General features: G+C 38.4%; 1 protein-coding gene across 1 annotated transcript in view; it reads right to left on the bottom strand.

Annotated features, from left to right (window-relative positions):
• The window catches only part of elp2 (elongator acetyltransferase complex subunit 2), a 150,535-nt gene that overhangs the window by 41,194 nt on the left and 94,014 nt on the right, over nucleotides 1-15,327 (bottom strand). The window contains exon 17 of the mRNA XM_060825464.1: nucleotides 3,397-3,469. Coding sequence (XP_060681447.1) covers nucleotides 3,397-3,469 — 73 coding nt within the window. The remainder of the gene's footprint in view (nucleotides 1-3,396; nucleotides 3,470-15,327) is intronic.

The following is a 15,327-nucleotide window of genomic DNA, read 5'->3' as shown; positions in this document are numbered from 1 at the left end:
CAGTAACTTTCTTGGTTATTTTCTGTACCTGTTTATGATATTTCAAAAATCAATGCACCTCAACCCCCAATTCTCATTGGACATCCACTTATTTAACTTCATACTATTTCCAGGCAGAGATGGTGGAAAAGCTTTGGTGATTCAGGAGAAGGTTACTCACACTCAGCCTTTAACTTGTGCTTGTAACTAATATTTATATATCAGCTCAAGTTAAGTTTATAATCAATAGTAATCTCCATGATTAAGGAATGGAAAAGGAATGGGTTTAAGGTTGATGATTAAAATTGCCTGGCAATCCTTTACTTGCGTAAAATTGAACAGATAAAACAGATGTTAGATTGAAGAACTTTTTTTTATGCAGAAAAAAAATACATATTTGCACTGCCTTTATGTCAAGAAAGGCGGATAATTTACTCATCTTGGTTAAGGAATAGCCATTTGTTCAAGACACTGGAAAACTTCCACTGCTCTCCTTCTAGTCATACATGATCATTTCTGACAATCAGTAAGACAGAGTTCCCTCAGTTTAACATGTCATCTGAAAAATATCATCTCCAAAGTGTACAGCCCTTCAACACTGCACTAGAATGTCAGCCTGCATTACATGTCTAAGTCTCTCAAGTGAGGTCTGACATGTCCTCCTTCACTCAGAAGTGCATGGTTTACTGCTTAAGGCTTTCCAATTCTTTTCGATCAAAATTTATAAGTCATTCAAAAACTTCTTTACTGTATCACTGATTTTTACAAGCCAAGGTCAACATTGAGAAAACTTTGCTGTGAATCAACATTCAAAAACATCAAGCAAAAATTTCAGTAATTTGCTCATCATGTTCTATCTTCCCTGGTTGAGATGTTTGGAAGTTATAAAATGGGGGAAAGCACTGTGTGGTCTCTTTAAAAGATGGTGTTTTTCAGTGCTTAGAGTTCAAATAGATGCCTGAACAGCTGTTTAAAGTGCAGGTGCACAGAGACTGTCCAAATTGAAACATTTTGTATTGAACAGCCAAGCAGAATTGTTACCAAGACAAGGTTTTCCACATTTAGCCAATTAATTTAAACCAGATATTTAGAAACTAAAACCCAATTACATTTAGATCTGACAGTTTTGACTGTGTCGAACCAATCCTATTTTAAGAAATTAATAGATTACCAAGGGCATTAAATATAAGGGCATTGGAAAATTGATGAGAGCCAACTGCCATTTGTCAAGCAATAACAACTGTCAGCTGCAATTATTAAAGTTATTGCAGCATTCTTAGCTAATATTCCAGACAACAGAATTTACAAACAGAACCTGCCTGACAAGAATTTGACAGAGAGAGGCATTCCTGATGCAAGAATTCAAAGGAGGAGGCATTGCAGTAGAGAGGGTGAACAGCATTCTGGAAGATGTATTATAGCAATTTTGAGAGACTAAATTCTATTATTTTGTTATATAAGTGGGACTTGAATTTATTGAAAAAGCATACCATTAGGATTTGTTTTATTAGGGAGTAGTTTGAGGGGAATTGTTTGGTTTCTAAGTAGTTCTGTTAATTTGTTCACTGTTGGAGTTAGATAGGTAAATTGTTACTTGTTGATTATAGAGTGAGTGGATGGATTTCATTTAACCACTCCTTTATAAAAGACAGGGGAGTAACGAGGTAGGTTATACCACTTTTCGAACATCTTTTAACTGATTGTGAGGCGAGGTGAGCCTCTGAGTGTTTCGGTTTTAGTTATCAGTGGGGAAGAGCGATCTCCACTTTATAACAATGATCGACACTGTACAAACTAGTACAGTTATCTAGTTATATCATAACTGTATTTCTGGAAACAAACTTTGTTGGCAAATACAATAGATTTTCAAATACTGGACACCAGATCAAATGGCTAAATTTTAGAATGGCTTGGAAAAAAAAACAAGAGCCAAATTCCTAAAAAAGAAGAGCAATGAGTTAAAATGTTACATTTATACAGCAACTTCTGTTAATCAGAAATATCTCAGAGCACTTTACATATTTGGGGCACTATTTGGATGAGAAACTGGAGTCTCACACAATGCTGGGACAGCTGGTAAGATGCTGCTGTGTTTTATTTGGGAAGGCCCACTTTTTTTACTGTCAAGTCATCCACAGGATCAAGGATTCTTTACTCATACGTCCATCTCCAAAAGATGCGAGGCAAATGGATGCCAAAAACACTTGTCTTCCTTGTGGCAGAACTAATCAATGACCGCTGTCAGTATGACTACACACCACCTCTTGCTCCCATGTAATATATCACAACCCAAGCAGAGGTAAATGATAGGAAGAGGAAGGTTGGGGTTTCCTCGATGCAGTCAAAAGAACAGGTTGCTTTCAGCTTCTTCAAAATTACTAAGATAGCAGTCCATAGGCAAGTGGTACAGAGGTGAAGCATACAGCAGACAGGAAATAATCAGAGAAGAAAATTGTAACCCAGAAATAAAAAGTGAAAAGTTTAAAACTTGAAGCCAAAGGTTCTTCTTAAATGCACCATCTTTCGCTGAACACAGTTGAACTTGCAATAAAGTGATCGCTGACATGCCACTGGGCTTATTCTCAACAGAGATGACTTAAAACTAATTCAACAGCAAAATACCCTCAATGCAGAATTTTGCTTGAATTTAACATTGTCTACCACTATAAAAAGATGTCTGGTAGTTATTTCATTTGATCGCTTTTACATGCAAGCTCTTTGTTGTGTTTATTCACAGCCATCTGATTAAAATTAAACACACCCATTCAAATTTACACTGGTTTTGCAATCTTTATGCTGTTAACCCCATCTTTCTTCTGATCCAAAATGCCACTTTATCTTCTTGAACTTATAAAAATGTGTCATGCAAAACAAATTCAAGCCAAAACATGTAAGTGCTAAGAAACAGCAAATGCAGGTTAAGGCCTGCTACAGCAAACTCTGGCGAAAGGAAATCACAAAACAATTCAGGGTCTCACTCATACAATTCAGTTAGAGAAGAACTAGTGCTGCAGAGCCACACTGGAACTGCAAAGGTATACAAAGCTCATTTTCTAACTTCCTGTAGTAATGGATATTGTTGTACCCAATAACATGGCCTTTCATAGTGTCACCAAATGCAGAACAAGGATTACAGGTAAATATTTACTATTTAGTCATAGAAAATTCATGCAGAAGCTAGCATTAGGGTTTCCAATATGTAATAATTTAAATGTGATCCACTCAGCCACTTTTCTATGTAACAGTAGGACTGAACATTGTTCCTAACACTAATCATAAATTACTGATGAAGGTAGAAGAATAAAACTCCTCACATATTAAATTCAACTTGTGTATTAAAAGTAGTTTGTTACTTAACAATTTAATATTTGTTACTGTAGATGTATTTAGCATTGCTCCAAAGTCTTTACAGCATACCTTACACGCTGAAGCCAGTGCAGTCGAGGCATTATTACAGGCAACACAGAATATCTCAAAACCATGTCCGTATCTAATGGAGAAAAATAAGAAAGTTGAGCTACTTTTAAAAGCAAAACCACAGCTCATTTGCAGTTATGTACATTACTCAGAAAGAGGTAGCGATGTTAGTATTTCTCATTCTCTTCATTGCTAAGGAATTAAAAATGTATGGTATTGAATAGTTTCACAGCAAAATATATCCAATGCATCCTCATCTTTTTGGTGATCTCTAACATCAATGCACAGATGTAAATGGAGAACAGCTAGCCAATTAAATTTTTTAAAAATTGGGCTTCCCTTCCATATGTATGCATATGTTTATATCCATGTCCATTAGCCTATAGCTTTTGGTCAGAAGCCTGTGAGAAACAAATTCACAGATTTCATTTCCTAAAGGGAGGACATGACTTCCCAGAGGCCGAGAGCCCCCAAGTACCTTAAATGTCACATGCACACACAGACTTGTTAGCAGGATGTAATGGGAGTAATTGTTGTCCAACTTCTGGCAAACTCTCTTTTCTCCCTCAATCCATTCTTTTCCCAGTTCTCTCAAAGTAAACTTTTATTTTCCACATTGGTCAGGTGCAAGAAGAAAATTTCATTAAAGTCGTATTTTAATCAAATCTCATTACCTTAGCAATAAGTGGACACATGCATTAATAACCACATGTGAAATAAAAAATACATATTAGATTGCAAAAGTTGTAATTTGTAATACGAGTGGAAAGATGAAGAATGGGGATGAAATCTTTAATAGAACAAGAAGAAACTGAGAGAAAGCATCAACTTATGGGCACTACGAAATCAAAATTATTTTCCACACCGAATACTTGACAATATTCAGGTACAACAATATAATGAGAGAAATTTGGCACTCCATTTCCTGCACTTAAATATTCTTTAATTGATTTTATGGACAAGTTTCATTCTGCCACAAGAAAGAGATCTAAACTGCTGTGTTCATTGCACTCACTATCTCACAGTACACCTGCATACAATAACCCTGGTGTGGGGCTTTCCAAGCTATCAGTAATAGATGGCACTGCTAAAGGATTAACTAACTCCAAAAGATTTTAGAAACGTTACTTTGGACCAACACTTTATAAGCCAACTTAAATGTTAACAATGAAATGATTTTATTTCTTTTTAAAATTCACACAAGCTAGAAGAACACACAAAACACAGTGTGGATAAAGTGGACGAAAGCATACAAAAATGAATTATGTCTTGGACCATTATTACATCTAGTGCTGTTGACTTAATTCATTTATGGCACTGTGATCAGTGGGAAATTTAACTATCTTATCAAGCATTCAGACTGATTGGAGGCCTTACATCAAATATTACACTTTGATGTGGACAGGCCAAATTACAACTGTCTTGTAAATACCTTAAAATAATCTTATTAATTAGTTAGTGAAAGAATTTGTGCTGCAAGTAAAGATGAAAATTATTCAATTAATAGTTCACAACAAGTTAACAGACAAGACATTTCAATTTGCAGCTTCAGAAATAAAGCTACTCCCCAAAAGAAAAGTATATTGCTGCAAATAAAAACAAAATGCTGACATAGCACTCATTTCTGGCAGAAAGTTAATGTTTGAAGTCCAGTGACCATTCATCAGAATATTCACTCCAGCACTTTCTGTTTCACTTTTTCCAGCATCTGCAATTCTTTGTTTTATATCATTGCTGTAAATGTTCCTTTCCACATCATAAGGCGCAAGTTGAAATTCCTTTTTTGAAAAAAAAGCCAGTCCGGGTCACAAGAAGACTTGAAGCTTAGAGCAGAGAGGCATCTTCAATGACGACTAATCCCTCACTCTCACCACCAAGTAAGCTTGCCAAATCAAGCTACAATCAATCATTTGAATGCCATATGAAAGGCTCCTTGACTCATCACGAGCCTTAACAGTCTACTTCTCCCTGGCCAAAAATTGCAGGCCAATCAGTGGTTGGCAGCTGGACAGCATCAACGGAGGTTCAGTCTAGCAGCTCTAAGGAGTTTCGCTGATAATAATGCTTTTTTTGGAAGGCATCATGCAGCAGGATTTGCAGGTTCAGGGAAAAGCTCTCAATGGCTACTCTCCTGCACCCTCCAATGTGTCCCCATTTAGCCTCATATTGGGGCTAACAGAAGCATTTCCCACTAACTTGACAAGGCCACACTGGCTTTTCCTGTTGGGAAAGCAGCCAGAGGAATATAACGGGGTCATTACAGGCTTGAGGTCATTAAGTGGCAACTGAGCACTTAAGGACCTTAAATGTAGCAGATTAGGAAAATTACGTACAGAGGAACCTTAGTTATCCAGCATTCGATTATCCAAACAAAATACTCCCAGCCTGTGTCGCTCGGATAATCGAGGTTCCTCTGTATTACCAGGACTCGGTTGTTGGGGTAGTGGAATGGAGGCAAGTATCTTGGTCCCAATCCAACTATTTGCTCTTTCTGTTCTCCGTCCTGCTACCTCTGGGGAGTGGAAATTCTGCTCTCAAATTAGGTTCCCACATTATGAAGTTGTGAAGAGGAAAGCATCAGAATATGGCAATTTATAAAACCAAATTTGTTTTATTTCTCTCACAGGACAAAGACAAGTAGAGAACATCAAGTTTGGAATGGCAAAAGTGGTCACAACTATTTGTTTCACTAAGAATAAGCCTGCCCAAATTCATTTCCAAATTAGTTCACTTTGTTAATCTTTAACAATTGCCTTATGTTCAGTCCATACAACGATGATAAGAGAAAAATGTTGAGTAGATGCCAACTTTTTGATTTATGTGCAAAGGAGTGATACAAATCTCTATATTCTGAGACACTGAGCTTAATTACTGTCGATTTTATACTTTAAGGAACAGTCTCTAGAGAATTATTACATTACAATATTTTGATTGGTACAACCAAAAGCTAGGATAAAGTGAGGACTGCAGATGTTGGAGATCAGAGTCGAGATCAGAGTCGAGAGTGCTGGAAAAGCACAGCAGGTCAGGCAGCATCCAAGGAGCAGGAGATTCCTGAAGGGCTTATGCTTTTGCAGCATCACACTCTCGACACTATCGAAAGGTAGAAAGTAGAAGAAGCTTATGCCGTGTCTTAACCAGACCCAGTTCTGTCCATATAGCAAGCAAATAATCTAATTGATCAAAGATTTACTCATTTTTCATAAGCATTTTTCATTCTTCAGATAGGAATGAAATAAAATGCACATTTTATTACTTACTTCAAACTTATTGAGCAATTTATGCATCCACACTCTGCAGAGAAACTATCCTACTGGCAATGTCCATTGGAAATACAGATATAAATTGGGATAACTGCCAGATCAATATTTAATTCATAGATTCTCATTCCAAAATTCACAAATTGCTTGGAAAATAGAACAAAATGGTTAGAATGATTTCATCTTTATTCTACCAGAGCAGTGTAGAAAAGATTGAGACAAGGCAAAACAAAGCAAACTGATTCCTTGTGGACTCAGTTTATCATGCCTTATATTTTTGACAGACTAAAAAGATGGATCTTGGAAATCTGTTAATCTTCATTGTTTTACTTTGTTCAGCTTTAGACGATAACTTCACTATTTTGATCAGTTGTACCCAAATTCTCATGTTCCATCTTGCAAAATTCAACTCACTCATTACACGGTTCTCTCCAGTCACAACTGGGCTCACCAAATTTCAGAAAACTAAAATCTTCATCTTCCTCTAAAAATCTCGAGCATCATTCCACCCAGTTTTACACAACTCTTCTACACCTACGTTTGCAACTCCACTGCTAATATTCAGTTTACCTGTTTTTGATTAATCATAGAAATTTGCACAACTTTATTCCCCATAGTGCAGAATTCTGTCACCTATTCCGACTGCAACTGGTTTCAATTCCCACCAGTGGAATGCTATGATTATAAGCCACTCCATAAATAATAGTTGGTTTATTCCTTCCTACATAAATCAGAATTTCCAACAATAATAAGCCACTGCTTAATCAGCCTTTTGATACAGTCCATTACTTCCATCCAATGATAACTTGTAATCTCGACAACTTACTGAACGACTGTGTTAATTTATCCGTTAAAACTTACTTCAGATTTCTTAATAACAGCAGATACTTTTACTGATTTTAACTATTCTATCAAGTACTTTATATGCTTATATTTTTGAATACAGCTTTTGATCTAAATGAAGAAGATTAATTAGGCAGCTAAAGATTGAGAATATTTCCATCATGATTGTCCTTGGAGGACTGGGAAGACATTAATTCATTTGATTATTTCTATTTAATAGATAGCTTTAGGGAGGCTTGATGCTGTATGTATAACCTCAGATAATATCACAGAAGAGAAAAATGGAAGGTAGAAGGGAAAAATACATAACTGTAAGCTCCCATTGCACCAGGACAGTGAGGAATAAAGGTGTTTTTTAAAATATCAATTATATTTCAGCATGCTTGAAGTGTACAGCATACACATGATACCTAAAAGGTATTTAAAACTGATCAACTCAAAACTTTGTATATGTTACTGAGATATATTTCTCAGCTGACTGTGGAATTAAATATGTTTTCACTTTATATATTATATTCTGTTTTTGTAACACCTTTCATAATAGTAATAAAATATATACATTTTGCATATAGATTCCTCTTGTACCAAGGCTAAAACAAGCATAAATAAACCTAATATTGCTCTCAACTAACTGTACAGAATTATACAAAGCAGTAAATGTTCAGTGTACAAAAGAAAAACATGGACAGCATGTGGACATGATAAAGTGACATATAAATGAAAGTTTTTTTTTAAAAATGTCTATATTGTTCACTTTGAATCACTGGGCTCAGGATAAATCCACTGTATGAATTTATTTTAAATGCATGCATAGAGTTCTTTTAAACAAAAGACAGCACAAAGTGTTGCTTGAAAATTTGCTAAATTCCTAAATTATTACACACAAAACTGAAGTCACTAAGCTTGCTATGCAAGATGAACTTTCGTTCAACCTGAACTTGTGGCTATTTTATGTTGCTAGAAAGTTGAAACTATTTGCAATAACATACAAGTTTCTTAATGTCATATATACATTGGCATTCCATATAGGTTTCTGTCACTGCAGATTATTTTCAAGGAAATTAATCAAGAGCAAATTTAAATGCTTCTAAGTTAACAAAGTGCACTCTGCCAAAACCTAAAGCAATCTTGTCACAACTTGGCTCACATTTGGGTACGGCAAGATTTTGCCACCAGTTATTTAAACAAAATCTCATTAAATTTACAAATGAGAGTACAAACTAGAACAGATGGGGATTGCATTTAGGAAATGTTTCCTACAAACTTGAATTGAATGTGCAGTATGATTATTTTATAAAACCACTTCATGCAGTATTTTCTAAAATAATTTCACACTCAATTAAACCTTAATTAATATATCCATCACATATTCCCTTAGCCCATTAGGTCTCAGGCATTCCTATGGTGATGTTAGAGGATAACATTTTCTGCCTCCAGTTCACAAGTTAAAATTGGTATAACATGGTAGAGAAACATATATACAGTAGAATCATCAGGAATGGCACATAACTAAGTGTGTCGTAATCACCTCAGATAAGGTTAGCACACAATAGTGCTGCAGAAATTTAGTTCATGCTTCATGTGTATCAGGATAAAATTAAAAAGTTTTAGGAATTAAAGTTTTATCTGTAGAAAAACAAAGACAGCTGATTGAAGTAAATGCAATTTTAATTGACTTGGAGTTAATTATAGTTAAAAACAAACTGATATTTTTCTTGCAAGGTCAGAGCTGATAGTAAAAAAGACTCAGAATGTTCCATCTCTAAGCTCATAAAGAAGCTAGGTAGACTCAGAGAAAAGTCTTAAAATTCCATTAGCGGTACACATTATTCATATCAGTTGCAAAACGAAAGGCTTTTGTTGAAGATATATAGCATGCCATATTGCTATAGAGATAGTAATTTATGGTGTAGCCTTACTACTTAGTTCCCTTGTAAAGGGTCAGTTAGTTCCAATTTGTTACGTAGCTATTTTGTGATGCAGTGTGACGATAAATATGGTAATTCCCATATCACAGGTCATCATGAAGGTCCTACCTTCCAACTTTGTCACTTGCCTAAGGCATGGCAAACTTCAGGTTTAACTATGGTTCTCTGGGACTACGATAATATTTATTTTCATTTATCTGTTTTATTTTACTGTCAGGAGGAGGCTGTAGTGTTTGAGGCTGCAAATGTGTTGCTGGTCAAAGCACAGCAGGCCAGGCAGCATCTCAGGAATAGAGAGTTCGACATTTCGAGCATAAGGCCTTCATCAGGAATAAGAGAGAGAGCCAAGCAGGCTAAGATAAAAGGTAGGGAGGAGGGACTAGGGGGAGGGGCGATGGAGGTGGGATAGGTGGAAGGAGGTCAAGGTGAGGGTGATAGGCTGGAGTGGGGTGGGGGCGGAGAGGTCAGGAAGAGGATTGCAGGTTAGGAGGGCGGTGCTGAGTTGAGGGAACCGACTGAGACAAGGTGGGGGGAGGGGAAATGAGGAAACTGGAGAAATCTGAATTCATACCTTGTGGTTGGAGGGTTCCCAGGCGGAAGATGAGGCACTCCTCCTCCAGCCGTCGTGTTGTTGTGTTCTGCCGGTGGAGGAGTCCAAGGACCTGCATGTCCTCAGTGGAGTGGGAGGGAGAGTTAAAGTGTTGAGCCACGGGGTGATTGGGTTGGTTGGTTCGGGCGGCCCGGAGGTGTTCTCTGAAGCGTTCCGCAAGTAAGCGGCCTGTCTCACCAATATAGAGGAGGCCACATCGGGTGCAGCGGATGCAATAGATGATGTGTGTGGAGGTACAGGTGAACTTGTGGCGGATGTGGAAGGATCCCTTGGGGCCTTGGAGGGAAGTGAGTGTGGAGGTGTGGGCGTAAGTTTTACATTTCCTGCGGTTGCAGGGGAAGGTGCCGGGGGTGGAGGTTGGGTTGGTGGGGGGGGTGTTTGAGGAACAAACAAAGTCAGTTTCAACTTAGTTGCACGATAAACTGCATACCAAAAGACAGAGAGACACAGGATATTTGAGTCTGTTGGGCATGCTTCAAGAACATTAAAGTATTCATTTTGTATTCATCATATGGTAAACGTGTAGGACTCAGTTCATTTTGGGTTTCCTGAATAAAACGTCATCGGAAGATTTGCTCCAGCTTGTGGTTAGAAGAAGAAATCTAGTGATCCTCAAAGCCTCATAGTAGAAAGCAGTCAGCTTGAATAGCTAGCTTTGAAAAAGCTACACAAAAGCTATGGGAGCGGACTGGGAAAAAATGCCTACTCACATGCAAAGCTCAGAGATGGAGGTCAAATTTTCACAATTGTGAGGTCTTTAAAGACAGTTGGAGGTTTGCATGTCAATGGCAAATAGAAAAATCTGTATAATTGGTACACTAAAAAACAGCTGTAATATTGAAGAAGTGACATGAAATCCAGAGAATATAGCTTACATCTCGGTTGATCCAAAGAGAAATGAACAAACTTTCAAGATGTTCAAAGATAATCGAACTCTTATAGAAGAATATTATATAGTATAACTGAGTTGTTAGCATTAGTCTTTATAAGCTATAGTGTTAAGTTAGTTGACATGCTTTAATTTCTTTTTACATAAAGAATAAAGATTGGTTTTGCTTAAAAACATGAAATCCTGATGCGTAGCTCTGCCAATTAGTTATTTGGTGCTTGGATTTCTTTTCAAATATTCCTTAAAAGGATTCCTTAAAAACTGGTTAAGAAATCAGGAAATCAAACATCTGTTCAGTATTATCAATCTTAAGGTCACTGAAAAGAAAGACAATGAAATACATTACTTCTGTTAATAACAGAGTCAAAACGTGTGGCGCTGCTAAAGCATAGCCAGTCTGGCAGCATCTGAAGAGCAAGAGAGTGGGCCTTTCAAATATGAGCTCTTCATCAGAAAGAGCTGCCTGACCGGCTATGCTTTTCCATCTCCACAGTTTTCAACTCTGATCTCCAGCGTCTGCAATCCTCACTTTCTTCTGTTAATAACTGCCCGAGATAGTCACAAAACACAAACCATTCTATGCATTTATCTAATGTTTAAAACATGACTCTATTGTTTACAAGTTGAAATGCAATAATTAATAAATGTAGGCAGATCTCCTGATTCAAGAATGTGCCTGTTGATGACTTCCCATAGATCTTCAGACATGGCTACAGCCTGAAGCACACGCAGAGCTTAAGTAACAAGAGGTCGAAGACAGGTAGGCAGGGTAGCTAACATTATTTGACTAATCCATATTTACCAGGAGAGAATGGAGACACTCAGGTAGGAATGTCGAAACAGCCATGTCCAAGCAACCAAGTTAGTTCTGTGGTGCTGTTCCAATCTACTCTCGTATTACTACCACCATGAATGTATTCTTAAGACACTTAAGATTCTAATCCTTTCTTGCAACTAATTCCCTCTCCTCTTTTGCAGGCACCAACAGCATCCACACAGCCTCTGCCCTGAAAAGATCAGTCTCTTCAGCAATCAGTTCTTCCTCCATGTCTGAGGAAGAAGCCACAGATCCCTCAGATAAGCATTGGAAATACTTTGTGTGACAATCCCCATCAGCTCAGATACATGCACCACGGTGGATATTATTTCTAGATTACATCAGTAGCACATTTTGGTGACAATGTCAATGGCACTTCTCAGCTAGCTACACAACCCCAGGGCAGGAGAGTCATCATTCCATTAATACTTTTTGCAAATACTCAAACAGACACAGGATCAACAGGCAGGACAGGTTCAGAGATATTTGGGAAATTGGTCTGAAGGGCAGAGAGTCAACTAATTTTTATCAGTATTCCTGATGACAGGCTCTGGCCCGAAACATTTATTCTCCTGCTCCTCAGATACTGCGTGACCTGCTGTGCTTTTCCAGCAACATGTTCTCAACTAATTTTTATCAGTATCTTATGTCTGTCATGTGATCTAAATTTCTGGCAGTTTCCACGGATAGGTCAGCAGCTGCGAGAGAGCATCAGGTCCAGCAGAGTACTCAGTGACTGTTGGATATGCATGCCCAGCTGCATGCCACTGCTTTAGCTATTGGTGGTCAGTGTCAATGCCAAGGTGAGATAAAGATGAGGGGCACTGACTTCACTCTAAGTGCCCATTTGTCCAAAGACACATGGTGTTGTTAGCAGAGCCGCACCCCACCCCCAACGCCGGTCAAGAAAGAGAAGGAACTATATACAAGCCCAATAAGTTTTCTCTCAGGACACTCCAGAAGTGTCACCTCCAATCTGCCTGTGATTCCCAAACTTAACAAAGTTGCTGACTGCAAAGTTAATGGAACTCTGTAATAGGTCCTGCCACCCCTCATGTTCCATACTTATGGCCACTCATTCATTACTGCACACTTCTGAGGGCAATGATTCATTCTACTAACGTGTCTTATGAGAGAAAACACACTTTCCTTCAGGATAGGTGATGTCCAATTCCTCATTAACATCCAAATTATGACACACAGAAGGCCTTTTCCAACCAGAACAAAGTATTATATGCTGACTGTGGAAATTTAGACAGTAGTAAAGTTTACTAAAGCATTGAGCAGCTATGTGAAAAAGCTGATCCTGAAGCCTGAGTAGCTGACCTAGTTTCAGAGAAAACAGGGATGCTGTGTGATCTCACAAAAAATGATTCTGCAACATCCTTTACATACTTTGATTTGAGGTTTGATAGATGCCAGAGGATGCTTGGAATTAGCCAATCACATAAAACTTAAGAGCAGTTGTGACCTTGACGGCCACTGGCGTAAGAGAGAATGGGATTGTCAGCCATTCCTCCAGCATGTAAGTCCTGCTTCAATAAAAGGCATAATTCTGTTATGGTGGACCAGGCTATCCTCACTCTCTGCCTGTACTTGCCTTCTGGAGGAAATGGCCTTCCAAACCTCCTTTGTATCCTAAGGGCAACATCTGTTGTGGTCTCTTCATGAAGATGTTTGACATTCACTAGAGGTTGCTTTTGTACCAGGGCTTGCTGACAGCTTTAAAACTTAATTCATCCACAATATCTTTATATAATTACAGAAGCAACCATAACACATGCCGTTGCTAAATCTATTCAGGATGGGTGCCATGAATCTATGCCAGAACATCAGAAGTATAACACATTGTCAGTGATATGATTCCTGAGCAGTCATATCAAACATAAATTAGGTTTTAACACAGGCTGTGAAGGCCTCCTAGGAGGGCCATGAAATGCATTGGCATGGACCTGAGACATTACATATTTGAATTCATCGTAATCCTTGGCACACGAGTACATTGGGATGTTGTAGCTATGGTAGGAGTACTACTATCTTACGCACTCCATCAGTTGTGAAATACAGCTTTGAAAATAAGGATCCACATTCTCACATATTTACATTTCTCTTTGAGACAAAAAGGGATCAGTACCGTTATGCATCTATGAGACCTCTGGAACTATCCAACAAAGGTTAGTTGGATTACATTGTCGTGATCAAATATATTGCATTGATGCTCAAGCCCAATATGCATTATATAAATTGTTTATCAATGCAGGAACAGAACATGCAAAGCAATATGATGCCTATTGTATGATATTATTCAATCTATGGATACCTGGGTAATGCAATTGTCGATTGAACAGCCTCACATTGCCCACAAGTGTGACCTGTTCCTGCACAGAAGACTAAACAAACTTATTCTGCTCACCGAATGTGCAAGCAACCACTTTTCATCTTGAGATTTGGTGGCATATATCGTAAGTTTGGGAGCTATAGAGAATTTGGCAGGCTGTCTTTACAGAATGTATGTTCTATGCTCTGCTCGAGTCAAACTTCTCCCTCTACACCCCAACCTTTTGTACACACTTTTGTCCTACTAGCGGCTGGAGGGGAAATGAGTGAATATTGCTAGTTAACTGAAAGGTTAGTTAGGAACATGGAGATCCCGGAAGCTGATAGTGTTGACAGAGACAGTAGGACAAAAGTTTGTACAAAAGGTTGGGGTGGTGAGGGAGAATTTTGACTCAAGCACTCAAGTTTCCATTTTCCCCAGCACAGCATGAAGTGGCCCACCAATCCACTTTTTGACTACTGTCCATACCCTCAGAACTAACCAGTTAGGACAGCCACTGATTTCTCTATAGCTCCCAAACATACGGGCAATCTCCACACTAGTTAGACCTGACCTGCAGGACGAACCATAATACAAAACCTTCATCATAAGGACAAGTATCCCCAGACCTTGATCATACCAAGCACTTAACCTTAATCCAGAGGGTTAGCTATGGTAAGGTATGTGATGTACTTGACTGACAGTGGAAGCACCTATAGATTGACCTTAGTCTTGCTTGACTGAACTAAAGTCTATTCTACTCAGACTTTCAGACACCGTCAGTTAATTGAAGTGCATTTTTTTTTATTCACTGGTGGTATGTGGGCATCACTGGATGGCCAGCATTTCTTTCCCATCCCTAGTTACCCTTTAGAAGATGGTGATGAGCGGTCTTCTTGAACCGCTGCAGTCCACACGCTTTAGATAGATTGTACTTAGGGAGGGAATTCCATCATTTTGACTCAGCGACAATGAAAGAATGGTATTATACTTCTAAGTCAGAATGGTGAGAAGTTAGGAGGGGAGCTTGCAGATAGTGGTGTTCCCATTTAGCTGCTGTCCTTGTCTTTCCAGATGGAAATGGTCATGGGTTTGGAAGGTGCTAACGAATTGGTGAAATTCTGCACTGCATCTGGTAGATAGTACAGACTGCTGCTCCTGAGCATTGGTGGTCGATGGAGTGGCTATGGTGCCAATCAAGTGGGCTGCTTTCTCCTATATGGTGTTAAGCTTCTTGTTTTGGAGCTGAACCTCTGCAATCAAGTGG

Source organism: Hemiscyllium ocellatum, chromosome 5 (assembly GCF_020745735.1).
Source record: "Hemiscyllium ocellatum isolate sHemOce1 chromosome 5, sHemOce1.pat.X.cur, whole genome shotgun sequence".
Taxonomy (NCBI): Eukaryota; Metazoa; Chordata; class Chondrichthyes; order Orectolobiformes; family Hemiscylliidae; genus Hemiscyllium; species Hemiscyllium ocellatum.
The sequence above is the reverse complement of the archived record's forward strand: the minus strand, read 5'-3'. Positions and strand labels throughout refer to the sequence as shown.